The sequence below is a fragment of the Phodopus roborovskii genome, unplaced genomic scaffold (assembly GCF_943737965.1).
Source record: "Phodopus roborovskii unplaced genomic scaffold, PHOROB, whole genome shotgun sequence".
Taxonomy (NCBI): Eukaryota; Metazoa; Chordata; class Mammalia; order Rodentia; family Cricetidae; genus Phodopus; species Phodopus roborovskii.
Window position 1 is genome coordinate 21,830,021 of NW_026126514.1, and position 17,579 is coordinate 21,847,599.

At 38.0% G+C, this 17,579-nt stretch overlaps 1 protein-coding gene across 2 annotated transcripts in view; it reads left to right on the forward strand.

Annotated features, from left to right (window-relative positions):
* The first annotated feature begins 609 nt into the window (after nt 1-609).
* Hif1a (hypoxia inducible factor 1 subunit alpha) overlaps nt 610-17,579 on the forward strand; it is a 41,074-nt gene continuing 24,104 nt past the window's right edge. For both annotated transcript variants that reach the window (XM_051195996.1, XM_051195997.1), the window contains exon 1: nt 610-997. In XM_051195996.1, the coding sequence (XP_051051953.1) occupies nt 963-997 (35 nt within the window). In that variant the 5' untranslated portion in view covers nt 610-962. The remainder of the gene's footprint in view (nt 998-17,579) is intronic.

The window sequence follows — 17,579 nt, forward strand, 5'->3', positions numbered from 1 at the left end:
AACGACATGGAGACTTCCCTTGTTCTGTGGCAGAGCACAGAGACTGAGCCGCCTCAGAGTCACCTGGGAAGGAGGGACCCCGCTCAGACACCAGGGGGCTGACTGCCACGACGCAAAGTCGCCTTTTCTTTCTTTCTTTTTTTTTTTTTTTCCAACTGGAAACTCAGAAGGGCTGGGCGGCAACCGGGTCCAGCCCTCATCTGAGGAGTGATCCAGCCGCTGATGACTCCAGGAGCAGGGCGGTGTGAGCCAGGCTCGGAGCACGGCAGCCCACCCTCTGCAGCAGCGCCTCCCAAAGCCAGACGCCCGCCGCAGAAAGCGCGGAGTGTCGGGGCCCGGGCTCAGCCGCACCCCTCGCCCCTTTCTCTTCCCTCCCCAGCCGCACACAGACAAGCACGTGAGCGGGGCAGCGCGTCCCAGCTGGGTCTCAGCTGACCGCCTCCCGATTGGCTGAGAGCAACGTGGGCTGGGGTGGGGCCTGGCCGCCTGCGTCGCTCGCCATTGGCTGTCGGGGAACCCGCCTCTGCTCAGGTGAGGCGGGTCCGCGGGCGCGCGCGCCGGGCTCGGCGGGCGCGCGCACCCCTAGGCTCCCCTCCCCTGGCCGCGCGCCCGAGCGCGCCTCCGCCCTTGCCCGCCCCCTGCCGCTCGCTGCCTCAGCGCCTCAGTGCACAGAGCCTCCTCGTCTGAGGGGACGCGAGGACTGTCCTCGCTGCCGTCGTGGGCAGTGTCTGGCCAGGCCCTGACAAGCGAGCGGGAGGAGCGCCGAGCAGCCGGAGCCCGGCGAGCGCAGCTGCAGCTCCCGCCTCGCCGTCCCGGGTGGTGGTGGTGGGGGCGTCTCGCCTCGCACCCCGCCTCTGGACTTGCCCCTTTCTCTGCTCTGCGCGTGCGGACGGAGCCAGCGCTTAGGCCGGAGCGAGCCCGGGGGCCGCCGGCCGGGAAGGCACCGCGGGCACCGATTCGCCATGGAGGGCGCCGGCGGCGAGAACGACAAGAAAAAGTAAGCCGGGCCGCCGCGTTCCGGGGACTGGCCTTTTTTGTCTCCGCTCCCCTTCCGTTCCCCCCCAGCCTCGCGCGCCGGGCTCCCCCGCGGTCCACGTCGCCATCTTGGCGCGGGGGGTGGGAGTCGCGGGCCCAGCGCTCGGCGAGGCTGGGGTCTCCGCCCCGGACACCCGCCCCGCGCCGTCGCAGCCCAGCCTGCCCCGCGCGCCTATCCGGCCGAGCCGGCCGGGGCCGAGTACGCCCCTCGCTTCCGCGCCTTCCCGCCCCTGTCCTCGGCGTTAGCCGCGAGGAGCCGGTCCCGGGCGGACCCTGCGCGCGCTGCCAGCTTCCTGGGGTCCAGGCCCTCCGAGGCCGCCCCGGGGCTCCCCCCGAGCCGCCTTGTTGAGCCGCGGCCGCCGCTGCCTTTGTACGTTAGGGAGTTGCTCCGAGGGCCCTGAAGATGCTAACTTTCTAGTTTACACGTGCAGCTTTCGTTGTGATCTTGGGGGGGGGGGACCTTGCCTCCTCCAGAGTAACGGGAATTTAGGAAAACAGCATCATCTTAAACAACTCATAATTTTTACAAACTTGTGCCTGCATCACCTGCCAGGAGAGTCCAGACGTTATTATGAATATGTATATGCCTCTCTTCACGCCTGAAAATAGCTTCCTGATAGTTTTGATTAAACTTCGGCGGATAATTTAATGAGATGGGGGGGGGGACTAAATAATGCGAGCAAATGAAACTCAACAGTTAAAATGTTGCAAGTTTGTTGGAACACCTGAAAAGAATTGTATCAGGAAATACATCCGAAGTGAGAAGTTGTTTCTGAAAACTTAATGTAAGTTTATGAAACATCTTGGGGTTTGAGTCTAAGGAACACCTTATGAAAGTGTGAGTGCAGCTAGTGGTAGGTAGTAAGATCGACCCCTGCTGCCAGCACAGTTTTGTCTACTTAGTATTTTAACCTTGAGGAAATCAGTTTAAGGAGTTGAAGGTTTATAGAAAGAGCTGTGGTTAGAAGGATGGCTTAATTTACTGCTGAGTCCTTCCAGTCTTCTGGAAGAGATTAAATCCATATCAGCAGAAGATAAACTTACTTATTTTCTTGCCGTTCTGTGGGTCCCTTGTCTTAGTCCTTACTCCATAAAAGGTTCAGGTCTTGGTTTGTATGCACCAAAAGAAGCACTTTGGAAATGTTTTAAAGTGAGCAAACAAGTCTAGACTTAACTCCACGAGTTACCAGAATTAGTTGCAATTAATTTTGCAGAAGCGACTACAATGCTTTTGATGAAATGATGGGGCTGCTATAATCTAAACAGTAGGCAGATTGCTATTATGTAGTGCCACTTACTGTCCTTATTAAATGCTGACTTAGATTAAATACAACCAAGTTATGCACCAGTCACTTCTTTGTTATATGTGATATTTTTTAATCAAAAAGTAATTTTATAGTGAATTGAGTGACTTAGTTGAGCAGTGGGCCCAGTTTTAAATGGTTTTTAGTTTTTCCTCAGACCCATCTGTTATTTAATTTTTCTCATTTGAGATGTTAGCAGCTTTAGATCAGATAGGATTATATTTCTTAATATAGAGGTTCTTAATATCGCTAAAAGATAATGAACATATGAGTGATGGGTCACTCAGCAACCTTTAGGTGCTGTTTTTTAAAGATGTACTTTTGAAATCATCATTTATTTGAAAGGTTGAGAGGTAAAGATTTTCTTTCTGCAGTTTTCCATCTTAAATGAGCCTCCAAAGTGAGTATGGAGGAAAGAATTTTGCTTTTTTTAATAGATGGTATAGAAAACCCAAACCTTGAAGATCTGGAAGAAAGAACAGAAAATGCATAATAGATTTAACAGTGGGTACCAGGTGTTGACTTATTGGCTGTTGGGGCTGCACTTGACTGACTTAATGTGCGTAAGGACTTGTAGATTTCAAGAACATGTCAAGCTCATGCTCTGTTTCTAGCTTCAAGGTGAACCGCTCAAAGTTTTCCAAAACAAGTAGTTAATCTCTAAGAAAGACATTTCTTAATTCCCCCTTTTAGCTTTGCTGGGGGGAGGGGGGAGCAAAAACTCATTTATTAACAAACCTTTTTCATACTACAATTTAGCTTTCTCCATTGTTTGAAGAATCAGCATTCTGGAAATTTAGATGGTAGGGATGAGGAGGCAGAGAATTACCCACAAGTTGGAGTCCCAAGCCTTTCCACTTGTGATCATTGGCAAGTTTGAATATTTCTGGATTATATACCCCAATCCTAGATGATAACCTTAACCCCTTGGAAGATGAGGTAATGCATTTAAAGTACTTAGGCCAACATGGCTTGGGAGTCTTGGTAACATTTTGTATACTTGAAAATAGGTGTTAACTATTAAAACTTACAGTTTAGACTTCCATAACCATTAAACTTTTTCTATTTGTCTGTCTATAGCTAAATATATTTTAGCTCTTCCTTGTCTTCATGCATTTTTTTTCTCTCTCTATAGCTTCATAAATGAAGACTGTTAAAAAAGGGCTCTTTCCTATTGAAGCAGTATCCCTGGGCTATGGCATCTAGCATCGGTTATTTTCCTGAGCATATGATATACTCTAGCCCCCCTCATCACAATTCCTCATGATAGTGTTTCCTCCCTAAATAGGTCGTTTTGAATTTACTGTGGGATCCAGTCATAAACACATATTCTAGTCATGCTGTTCATTTGAACAAAAAAGACCTAAAGTAATGTAGTTTTAGGACTGGTAGTAACTTTTTTCTTGTTCTGATGCTGGAGTTTTGAGTAGATAATTATAAATACTACTTTCCGTAGGAATTCAGTGGCAATATGGTGCTTTGCATGTGCCTACCTCAATAGTTAAGACCATTGGCCTTCATCTCAAGGCAAGACTTTAAATTTGTATTGATCAAATGTTTGCAGCTCATTTGTATGAAATATGGGCTAGTACACTCTCCTGTCTAGTGTTTTCTGAGCTGTCAGGGTATTTTAACGTGTTCCAGTCCACTCCTGTAAGTACTTTGTGCGGTCTACAGAGTGTCCCAACTTGCTGTGGGCTAGCTTCCATTGTCTTTGTGGCTCTGATGGTGTCCAGGCTCAAGGTTTTTAGATATTGTGCTTATATTCCAAAATTTTGTGTCAAGGATGGTGTGTATAGGAGGCTAAGGCAGATCATTCTTTTGACTTTTTTTTTTTTTAAGAATTTAAAACAGTTTATGATGCTTAGTTGTAATATAGTATTTCCATACATGAATAGTAAAGATTTAGGTTAAACCTCTAAATAGAGTTTTAAAAAAATCTGATATCTGAAACACTGCATCGCTTTTTTATCTGAGATTGTTAACAAAGGACGGTTTCCTTATCAGGAGAAAGTCTAATTTTAGATGTGGGGTTGAACTGCCTTCCTACCAAGAAACTTATTTTAATAAGGAAAAAAACTGTTTCAGTCCCCTTGGAGCTAAATAACAATAGGTGGGTTTTAACAGCCAGTGTTGTCATTGCTCAGCGATTTTGGTAAAAGTATAGTGAGAATGTTTCAACTGAGCATAAGTTTTTAATTGTAACAACAATTTTATAACATATCTTGAAGTATCTAGATTGAAATACTTTGTGTGTGCATTGAATTTAATATTAAAGTTCATCCTTTCTCCAATAAAAATTAACGAATTTGTCTGTTTGCCAGACATAGTCTTTTAGACAAATGTAATACAAAGAATTCAAAATTCTAAAACAAAAAGAGATTACACCTTGACTATTTTCCTGCAGCATTCAAAGTGATTGTGTATGCTTTATTTAGTTGTTAAGAAAAAGACTTAACATAACATTTCCTATTCTGGCCATTTTTAAGTATAAAATTTGTGAATGGCAAATTTTGTCATATGACCAATCAATCGTCTTGCCAAACTGAATCTGTAGCCATTTTACAACTCCCAGCTTCCCACTGGTCTTAGCCCCTGGTGCCACCATTCTCTCTGAATCACAAACCTGGCTACTCTGGATGCCTCATGTGACTAGAATCTTGTGGGGTTTGTCTTCCTGTGAATTTCATTTCAGATGATGTCTTTGCATTCATGTTGTAATATGTATTAAGATTTCCCTTCTTTCTAAGACTTTGTGTTGTATAACTATGCCACATTGTTTGTCCATCGCCATTTGAATTACTTCTCCTTTGCTTCTGTGTGCTGCTGAGAATGTATGTGCAAATATCCTGTTCCAGGTCAGTCCTGCTAAATTATTATTTAGTCAGTTTTTGAGGAGCTGCCATACTTTTTCCATAGTTTCTACCTTTTTAATATTCCTACCAATAGTACACAAAAATTATTTCTCTATAGCCCTCCCTAGCACTTTGTACCCACCCCCCAGGGGGACATGATATTTGTTCTTTGTGGTAGCCATCCTAATAAATATATTGAAGTGATTGTTTCTTTATTGACTTGTGGATGGTTAGTAGGCATGAAGCTACTTACAACAAAACAAAATATCAGTTAGTGTTAAATACTTTTAAAATGGGAGTGAAATTTTTCTAGTCCTTTAGAAAGTGTTGGTCTACTATACTTCTCAGAAAGAAATATTTAGTGTCAACTAGTGCTTACTTGTCCTAGTGAAGATAAAGCCCCATTTAAGACAGTAATTGAAATGGTACCATTTCTATGAAACAAAATGATCCCATTTAACCTTTCTGTTCATGTCCACTATCATTTATTAATGGTTTTTTTCATTAAATTCTACTTGGTTAGAAGACTAAATATAAAGATTATTTTTTAAGGTATCATTTTGAAATTTTATTTTCTTGTTAATGGGGAAAAGCTAGTCATGGAACATAGTTTATGTTTGCAATCCTTGGTTGTTTGAAATTGTTCTTTAGTGTGGCTATTTTCACTGATGAGTGACAAGTGTTCTCTATTTCCCCCTTTTCCTAATAGTTTGTGAGAAGATAAGTTTGTCCAACTAAAAACACTGGCTAAATAAAAAAAAAAAAAAAAAAAAAAAAAAAAAAAAACAAGAGTTTAAGGGTGAAAATATGGAGTCTTGAAGTAGTTTGATATATTTTATATTCTTATGGGTCTTATAAATGTAGACGCTAAGCAAGTTTCTGTAAGAGACCACCTCTTTTATCCATTGTAAAATTGGGTGCATGTCTCTATAGGCAAAATCTCAAATAGATTGTAAAAGATCTAATGAGGAATACTGCCACACATGAGCCCTAAGTATTTGGATGAGCAAATGAAACAACTAATGGATAATTGGATGAACTCAGAAAATGCAGAGGATCTTAAAGGGTGCTGTTTTCTTTTTTGAAGTCATTATTTTTTTTATAGGAATCCTTAAAATTTGAAATCCTTGAGCTACTTTTTTCAATCTTGAATTTAATTTTCTGTCACCTTTTTGATACATTTTCTATTTATTAGAACCAAACTAGAGAACATATTTTGTTAATAAGCATAGCTGTGTAATATGTCCAAGGCCTAGGAAATAAGTTAGTATCCTTTAAGGTATGTTAAAAATGCCTCTCTGTTTTCTGTGTTCAGAACACTGAGTAAACAAGGCATCTGTGTATGGCTGTGGAAAATCTGCTAGGTAAACATGTAGAAAGTGTTCACTCTTGTTTCATCTTTATCAAACATTTATTATGTGTGGTATACCTGTCCATCTCAAGTGGTTAAGTGCATATTCCCTGGAACCTAGCTGCCAAAGATTCCATTGTGTACCACTGAGTAATACTTAACTTCCAATGCCTCTGTTTCCTGTGTTACAAGTATTAAATATATGTGCCTTTAAACTTCCAATGCCTCTGTTTCCTGTGTTACAAGTATTAAATATATGTGCCTTTATGCAAATATGATACAGAATAATTAGAATGTTAATGATAGTATTAACTGCAAGTATTTTGCTGATGGAGTAACAATGACTAAAGTAAAAAATACTCTTAAAAATTCATCTACTGGAAGGGTCATCCCATAGGACAACCATAGTGCTGCAGGCTTAGAGTTAACAGGCTACTATTGGGGTCTGCTTACTGCCTTAAAGAAGGTAATCGATTCAGTTGTGCTATAGTAAGGGAAGAACATTCCAGAATCTCTTGAAGAATTTGGATAATGCTTCAGATCCGGCCTTTAGGTTTTTTGTTTGTTTGTTTGTTTGTTTTCCCAGCCTTTAGGGTTTTAAGACCAGGCTATAATCCAAACCTTCTCAGCGAACATGTAAACTTTTTTCTTTTTAAAATATTATATAATTACAACATATTTCTGTTTTCATTGTAATATCTATTTTTATATACATATATATATATATATATAGAGAGAGAGAGAGAGAGAATTATAGAGAAGAAAAATTGAAAGTTCTCTTCCTTACTACCACTACTGCCAGCTTGATGAAGCAATTAAAGTTTAATGTGTCTCTGATAGATCATTTTAATTCATACAACTCCCTATTTATATAGCTTAAAATATATTTATTATGCCCAGCTATGTTTTACATGTATTCCTTCACTTAATCTTTTTTCCTTTAATACTGTATCTTAATCGTCTTTCATTGCTAATTATAAGAACTACATCATTCCTTTTAACTACCATAATATTTAGTTAGCATGGCTGTACCATTACTGTTGTGTTATTATGAACAAGACACAGTGAACAGCCCTGAATTTAAATATATAATCTTAAAATGATCAAAATCCTAGCAAAACATTAGCGAAATATCTAAAAGTATGTAGAAAATGTTCTTGTAATCCTGTCATTTAAAGATCACTGTTGACACTTAATATTTGTCTCTTGTGTACATATGTTTGTGTGCTTGTGTGTGTTTGTGTGTGTGTAAGTTGGAGGGCCAGCCTCCAGTGTTACAGCTCAAGAACTATACACCTTGTTTTTTGAGGCAGAGTCTCCTACTTGGGACTTGGGCTCACAGATTAGGCTAGGTTGGATGTTCAGTGAGCTCCAGGGATCTGCCCTTTTCTGCCTCCCCAGCACTGGAATTACAAATATGCAATACCAAGCCTGATTCTTCTGGGGATTGAATTTAGGTTTTTATGCTTATGTGTCAAGCACTTTATTGACTGAATAATTTCCTTAGCTCTCCCCAATCTGGATTTTTTTTTAAATATAAGCATGTAGATATTATTTTATTAGCTAAAATTACATTATTTAGTATACTTTCATATCCTTTTTCATTTTTGTTATCATTTCCTTTTTGTTTTTGTTTGTTTTTTGTTTGTTTTAATCACATGTTCTTATAGTTTAGGAACTCTAGAGACGTATTTCTTATGAGTTAAAGCACTGCCATTAAAGAGGGCCTGGGTTTATGTGAGATGGTGTGCACACCTATCCCAGCACTCAAGAGGCAGAGGCAGGCAGTTCTCTGGGAATTCAAGGCTACCCTGGTCTATAAAGGACATACCTAGGACAACCAGAGCTATATAGAGAGACCCTGACTCACAAAGACATAACAAAAAGGAATGCCTAAGTGTAAAACTCAGTTTTATTACTAACTGGTGTGACCAGTACTTGTATGATAGCAGTTGCCTTGTGTTAGACATTGTTTCTAGATTTTGTTACTATTAACTAATTAATAACTGTAGTTCATAACCAGGAAATGCAAAGACTAAATTGACTTGAGATAATCCCCTAATCACTTCTTTCATTAATTTTAGGCCTTTGAGGTGAGTATAAATTTATTTACAAGATGGAAAGACTTTGACTTAAAAATATGAGAAAGTTGACAATAAAATTATTACAACAACTATTTAGAAATTGGAAGCATTGGTACAAGCCTATACTGTGGCACTCTGAAAGCCGAGGCAAGAAGAATACCAAGTCTGTGCTATGTAGTGGCCTTGTCTCCGGAAGTCAAAGCATGAAATAGGACAAAAATTGTTTTATAGTGGCTAACATAGCATTAGCATTAAGCTTATGCAATCTTTAATAGTTTTTATCGCCAAGAAACATTAAAATTCATTGAAGTTTCCCTCTTCTTGAGTAAATATGATATAATTTTGAGGGCATCGTTTTGAAAAGCACGTAGTGCAAATAAATATAATTTAATGTTTAATTTGAGATTATACTTCTAATTTTGAGCTTTCAAGTACTATATTGTATTTAATGTTGATGCTTTAATTTAAAGCATAATTGATAACCTTTAGATATCAATTCATTTCTATCAATAAGTATAAATTAGATATGGTAAACATAAGCTTTAAACTATTGGAATCTATTTGAAATCTATTAAATGTATATAACATAAATCTTTTAAATGTCATTAGAATGTTATGTTTCTACTTGGAAACATTAGTTATGTGTTTCAGACCTGTGATGTGGGTATCTAAAAACAAAGATGAAGGCATATGATCTCAGCAACTGCTTGAAGTATAATGTTTCTTCTGTTTTGATTGGTTGTCTATCACTATGCAAAGTCCACAAGCTGTTCCCAGCCTGGAGTTCTTGCATACTACAAGACCTTTGTATCATAGCACCTCAGGTTCTCCTTTGCATTATCACATCTAGTCCGTGCCTCTGTTCTTCAGTCATCTCCCTCCTTTGTCTGAGCCTTTTGTGGTTTCCTTTAGCTCTTTGTTTCACTTCACTGTATTTTCTCCTTCTGCTGTCCTTTTTCTCTTTCGCTACCTAAAAAGAAGAAAGTTAAAAGGTAATATTCATTTAAATTCTCTTCCTTCCTAACTTCTCCACAAAAATATTTTAAACTGTGTTAAGGGTAACAGTAACATGGCTGCACAGCTGCCTTCTCCCATACTCATAGTAGTTCTCCCAGTGCTCTCATGGCTGGCTCCAGGGTTTGTTCAATAAACAATTACATGGAGATAGACATACTATGGTACTAAAATATTAATAACTTAAAAAGAAAGCCTTTGGGCTAGGCAGATAGTTCAGTCAGTACTCTTTGTAGAGAACTTGAATTCAATTCCTAGAAGCCCTGTTTAAATAAAAAGCTGGCTATGGTATAACATGTATTTGTAGTCACCGTATTGGTGAAACAAAGGAAGACCCTTGATGTTTGCTGTGCCAGCCAGTCTAGCCTACTTGGTGAATTCCAGGCCAGTGAGAGACCTTGTCTCAAAGAAAAAAAGTTGGATTGTATTTGGGAAACCATATGAGTTTATTTGCTGACCTCTACACATGTGTACATTCCCACACATGTACACTTAAACACACACATAGAAAGAAAACTTTGGAATTAGGTACAGGTATATTATAATAGAACAAAGTTGGGGCTTGATCATCCCCTTTGACATTTAAGTAGGAATTCTCTGGATATATTAAAAATCATTTGATTTAGCTAACCCATTTTAAAAATACTTAATGAAACTTAAGAGGTTTTGGTGGGTAGAAAAGGTTTGAAAACTATGCAAATACAAAGAAATTATGACCCCCTATTATTTCACTACCTAGGGACCTTTGTTCACATTTGGGTGTGTGTGCATATATGTGTTTAAAATGTAAGATAAGAGTGTGTCTATTGTTTTCAACCTACTTTTTAGAAAAATCTGTATTTTTTTTTCCAGTCTTAAAAATGAAGAAGTCTTTAGCATTGTACAGGAATTGTGGTTAAACAAGATAATAGTGTTCAGTGTGTAGCCAAGTGTATGGCTGTCACTTTTCTTTAGATATTGGATATAGTCTGCTTATCATTATCACCTTTATAGCAAAACTCTCAAAAAAAAATCAGAAAGGTAGATGCTTCTCTGTAACTAGGATATAATTTATGGGGGATTATTAAAGGGTTAACCAAAATGTTTGCCTTGATGTATATAGTAAACATTTAAATATTGCCAATAATTAGTGCCGTTTGAAAGGCTGAATGAGTGGCATCACATTGTATAAATGTCCTCATATTCCCCTACTTAGCACATTTAGAGTAAATCCAAAGCTCCCTGTTATTAACAGAGGTAAGATTAATAATAGCTTTTAATTCCCATTGCTTAACTTGAGAAGTGGAATTACTGGGTCAAAAACATATCATTTTGTAATACTTTCAATTCCATTGACTATTATCTCCAAGAATGTTTGAACTAGTTTATACATTCTTCAGTATTTGAGTGCCATTTTCTTTCTTTACTTTTTATTTTATGTGTGTTTTGTGTGTGCATATATGTTAAGTACACCATGTATGTACAGTGACCAAAGAGGTCAGAAGAGGGCATATGTCCCCTAGGACTGGAGTTACAGATGGTTGTGAGCTGCCATATGGGTGCTGGGAATCTAGCCCAGGCCCTCTCTAAGAGCAATGACTGCTCTTAACTGTGGAACCATCTCTCTAGCTTTAAAAGAATGCCATTTTCTTGAATTCTATAATCTTTAATTATTAATTTGAAACCCTACAATATTCTTTTTATTGCATGCGATGAAATACAACTCAGCTAGTGTAAGGAAGAAAACACAGTTGTAGCTCACACAGTTTAGCTTTGGTTTAAGGGAGAGTTAAATTGAGAATCTCAAATTCTGTGTCGTTAGAATGTAATCCCTGGCTTTATCTAATTGTTACTTGGCATGTATACTTCTATATTTGCATGCTATTGTCACTCTGCCTTTCACAGGCTACCTATTAAAGAATTAAAGAATGTAGCACTCTCACATCTACATGCATATAGTTTATGATTAAAGAAAAATGAAAAGAAACTCCTTTCCTAGTATTTGGGTATCATTTTCCTGGAAGAATGCCAGTTTTCCCTGCTTGAGTTATTCATTATTAACTATGTGAATGGGATTTTCTGATTACATGAGCCAAGTGTCTCGCTGTGAAGTTTTTGGTTGTCTCTGAGATTATCACCACCTTACACATAGGACAAGACTGTGACCAATACTAGCATTGCAATCATAGGCTGTGGGTTTTTGTTGCAAGTGAGCAGCTGTTTTTTAAATTTTTTCTTATGATTAGCAAATTTATCAAGCATTTTCTACTATTCCATCTTAAGAAATAAAGTGGCAATGGTACTTGTCTCTAGGTCTGACTTTCTTTGTGTATGAATTAAGATATTAGGAATCATTCATTGCTTTAGAGGATGTGCAGCACTCAGAACAGTTGTTGGAACTCAACATTCACATTTTAATGCTTATTAAATTGTTTTCAGAAGAGTTTCATTCTTGAACTTTGAAGAGTCTGTTTAAAATCATTAAAGCTCTTTTTCTAATCCAATAAAAAATGAGATCCTAGAGCCAAGTTAAAATGAACTGTAACCATGGTAAAATAATAAATGTTCCTCTTTTATTTTTTCCATGAATATCTAGACTTTGTATATTAAAGGTTCTGTTTTGTTATGTAATGTATCCTAAATATTTTCCATAGTGATACTAATAAAGAGGGGAAAATCAGAATGGATTTTCAGCTGCTAGAGGGCAGGAACTTAGAGATATTTCCATATTCTTTTGGTATCAAGAATTTAACATATTAGTAAAAGACAGTTGGAAATTGCCCGTCTTTGTACATAACACAATTAAAATCATATTTAAATAATTCTTACGTCAGAGCCTCCACTGTGAATGGAGTAAGGGATGTTGCTTGATTAAATATGGATAAGTTGATTGTCTTTTCTAATTTTCTTTAGGGACTGGAAAGATAGCTCAGCAGTTAAGGGTGCTTCTCTTTCAGAAGACGTGAGTTCAGTTCCAGCATCCACATTACAGGCACTCACATCTATCTACCTATAACTGGAGCTCCAGGGGATCTGACATCCTCTTCTGCCCTCCAACACACATGTAACACACACGCGCGTACACACACACACACACACACACACCCCTACACTTTTAAATGAACATTCTCTATTAAATATTAACCACAAAGCAAGCATTGAACAACTATTACTTGTAATTACATAATCACTCATGTATTACAGATGTTTGTGTATCAAATTCATTGATACACTGTTACTAATTACATTAATAATTTTGATTACTATGTTCTATTTTATTAGCTTTTTTAGCACAGTGAGATTTTTAAGCTTAGGATTCTTGGAACATAATGGCCTGGATTTAGGTTTTTAACATTATTTTTTAAGATTTTTAAAAATGTATTGTACAGATGTTATGCCAGCATGTATGTCTGTGCTGCATGCATACCAGCCAGTAGAGGGCATAAGATCCCCTGGACCTGAAGTGATAGGCAGTTGGGCACCACCATGTTGGTGCTGGGAACTGAATGTAATCTTGAGCTGAATGTAATGGTCCATGACTGTAATCTAAGCACTGAGGAGGCTGAGCTGGGAGACTCTCCAGTTCAAGCTCAGCCTGGGCGCTATCTCAAAGGGGTGGGGGTGGGGATCCCAGATTAACTTGGGCTAGAGCATGGGCTAACACATTGTGGATGTTCTTGTCATGCCTGTAATCCCAGGATTTTGGAGGCTAAGGATTGCCACCAGTTCAAGACTACCTTGATAGATTAGCCTTAGGCTACAATGTGAGACCTTAAATAAACAACCTTTTTAGTGATTATCTGATACTAACTAGTCTGATCACCTCAAATACAGACTTATGGCAGGAGTATAAAACTATGTAGAGGTAAGGCTGGAGAGATAGCTCAGCAGTTGAAGAGTATTGGTTGCTCTTCCAGAGAACCTGAGTTTGATTCCCAGTGCCCACATGGTGGCTCCAGTTCCAGGGAATCTGACACCTTCTTCTCATCCCTTCAGGCACCGGGCAAGCATGCATACGTGCAGGCAAAACATCCATGCACATAAAATAAAAACAGGGATCATTTATAATCAAGAATATACTTAATTTCCACCAAAATGAAAACAATTTTATAATTCTCATAAGATATACTTTTAATACGGTTATGTCTGAAGGTATCTCTCATGCTCCTTATTGTTAGGGGGAGTCCTCTATTTTTTTTTTTTTTTAATCTTTTAACTTAAAAATTACATACCAAGAGTCTGAAATGTAGAAAGGCATAGACCACTTTAACAATGGAGGCATCTTTTTTTTTTTTTTTTTTTTCCACAAGGAATCTGAGACTACTACATATGATGATGTTACCCTTTTCACAGACAAGGAAATGAGATCAGAGGGCTATTACTCAGAAAGTTTACTAACATTGGTTGGGAGCAATTAGAGTAGATTGTGAGTAGAGATTCTTGTATTACAAGAGTTTGTCATCATTTTACAACAACATCATGGTTAACTTTTAGAACTAAAGAGGGAAAAGACTTCAAGATACGATTACTGTGTGTATACTTCTGATCTTTTATAAAATTTAATCATCCATCATATTCAAAGAAATCATTTTAAATGACATACCCTTTTTAATATATACACAATATTTGGTTTCTCTGGTCTAAATTTAAATCTATTATTGTGTCATAGTATATAAGTCAACTGAAAGAAACAGGTATTGTTTGCTCTGTGTCTTTGGGTGCTGTATCTATAGATCCAGCCAAGTAAGGATTAAAGCATTTGGGGGGAAAATAACATTTCTACTGAACAATTGATCATTCTTCAACAGTGTAGCAACTAGTTAAATAGGTTTATATATATACAGGAGTGGGTATTATAAATCCTCTAGAGAATGTTACCATTTTATTTGAGAAAGGAACTTCTGCAGATATTGCCATCTTTAATGTGGAGGTGGAAAAAGGGCTTTTGAAAGCAGTTCCTTAGAATACAGAAGGATGACTAATGCAAGGAAGGTACTGTTTGCACTTTGTAACCTTGGGTGCACATCTGTACATTTAGCCAACCAGGAATTGAAACATTTGTGTGTGTGTGTGGGGGGGGTGCATCTCCACTGAGCTCCCACTGTTCAGTGGAGAGTAGCTGGTATGATTTGAGTAAAGCCATTAACAATTGTTATTGATGGACCACTAATTCTTAAAACAGCTGTAGCATTCATAAAAGTGTTTAAAGGTGATTTTATAAAAAAAAAAAAAAATCTTAATATGCAAAGCCCTTGCTTCCATCCCCAGCAACACACACTCATAAACACACATGAATCTCAAGAGAACTGGGAGAAGGAAACCACAAAATTATTTATTTGACTGTCTTTGAACCCTACTCATATTTTTGAGGCAGTGTTATTTTATATTTTAGTAAATGCACAGGCATACTTAACTTTTTCTTATTATTTTTTGTAATGTATTTCCAGCAATTAAATCTTACACTACATAGTGTTTAGTATATTTAGTTGCCATAGTAAAATTATTGTCATTTTTCAAAAATTATTGGCCTGTATTTATTAAATTTGATATAAAACCAGTTCTCTGCTAGTTTTTATCTTATCCAGCTAATAATTGTCTGTTTAGTTTGATACCTGTTGAAATTTGATTTGTTAGATTACTTTTGTTTTTAGATTATTACTAATAATAAAACAAAAATGTCTCTTGATCTATAGTTATTGAATCACTCAACAAGCCTTTGATCCCTGGTATACTATAAGGTATTTTGCTAAGTACATAGAAAATATGTGTGTAGTTTTTATTATAATATGAAATAGTCCATATTTTTTGGATTTATTATTACTATATTATATGGGTATTTGCCTTTATGTCTGTGCACCACATGTATGCATTGTCCATGGAAGCTAGAAGATGACATTGGAGCCCCTGGAACTAGAGTTATAGATGGTTGTTAGCTGCCTTGTGAGGTATTGAGAATTGAACCCCAAGCCCTCTGCAATAGCAATCAGTGCTCTTAATCACTGAGCCATCTCACTAATCCATTATATCAAATTTTAACATGCATCACAATCCCCAAAAAGAATTTTTTCCAAATAGCTCTGATAAGATTTAGTTTCGAATAATACACACAGAATTTTCAAGATCTTAAAATAAGATTGCTAAGTTTCTAGTCTTTCTGGAAGGATGTGAAAGGTTAAGTTACTACTTTGTGGTTTTTTTTTTTTTTTTTTTTTTTTTTTAGAAAGGGTCTCATATCACCCAGCTGATTTTCCAACTCTTGGACTCAAGTGATTCTTCTGTCTTACTCTTTTCCTTGTTAAGATTTATTTTTAATTTGTGTGTGTGTGTGTGTGCGCACTTGCGCACGCGCACACGCACGTGTGCGCGTACATGCACGTGCTGCAAGTTGGTATCTATATGTGAATGCAGGTGCCCTTGGAAGCCAGAGGCTTCTGATCCTCTGGAGGTAGATATGAGTATAGGTTCAAATCTCTTGTTCTCTGGAAATTATCTCTTAACTGATGAGCATCTCTCTAGCCTCCTTTACTTATTTCTGCTTTGTGGTGGTAGTGATAGTGGTAGAGGAGAATAAACTTAGCCAACACAAACAAACACACACACACACACACACACACACACACACACACACACACACTTCGTTTGTCTGTTACTGAGATAGGTTCTCACTGTGTACCTTTGGCTGGCCTGGCAGTTGCAGTGCCTCGAACTCACAGAGGTCTACCTGCCTCTGCCTTGAATGTGATTAAAGGCATGCACCACTCACTATACCAGCTAAAGTTTCATTTTTAAGTTTATTCATTAGAATTTGGGAGATATTTTATAATGTGAAAACTATAATTTGTACCCATGTTTGCTGGAATTCCCCATTTGTGATTTCTTTTTTATTAAATGTTATCAGGTTTAGATACTCTAGTTTTATTGACAGATGAAAAGAGTCTTAATTACATTACTCTTAAAAAACATATAAAATACTTGTTTAAGAGTAACCTCTATCCTTCTTTTAAAGTGGAACCAATTTACTGAACACTAACAATGCTTTTGGGAAAAGATTGTAGAAAACAAAATTAATCTGATCATGTTTCTGGCTGGGTTTAAGAGATGTGTTAAGATAATAAGAATTTGGGGCTAGGGAAGTGTCTTAGTAATCAAGCTTGAGGACCTCAACTCATCTTAGCATCCACTTTAAAAGCTTACTTAGTATGGCTGCACAATGCTCAGCACTGTAAGGTGGAGACAGGATTTCTCAGATCAGTAAGAGAGCCTGTCTCAGACTTATCCTTTGGTCCTCTCATATGTGCATGTACAAGCACATAGGTTCAATCAATAGATTCAACGTTATAATTTGTACATTTTTGTGACTACATTAGCTCAGGACAAAATAGTATAAGACCCGAGTGTTATGCGTATAATCCAGTACTTGGAGAGCTGAGGTAAAAGGTCCTAGAGTTTGAAACCAAGCTGGTCAACACAGCAGGACATGTCTCAAGAAAACAAAACAAAAAAGAGTGTGGAAATGATAAGCTAGGAAACTTATTAAACACTGGCTCTCTTTCAACAAACTGCTTCAGTATCCCAGCTCTCTCCTTTGCCTGTAAATCCCTTTTTTGGTGAGATTGCCATTTGTGTTTATATTTAGGAGGACATTTGCTTGCTGTTGGACCTGGCTAATGCCTAGATTTCATGTGTTCACATTTATTTCATGATTTGTTTACTGAACACTTTGTTGTTTATTTCATGTGCTAGGACTCTGCTAGGTAAAATTAGCTGTCATGGTTAGTCATTATTGCATTTATTCTGATAGTCATATACAATATACACGTATCTATTCCAGCCAAGCAATAAAATTTCAATTAAGCCAGATGTGGTGACATATCCCTATAATTTTGGTTATTCAGGAGGCAGAGTTGGGAAGACTAAAGAAAGTTTGAGGCCAGCCAAGGATACATAACAAGACCCT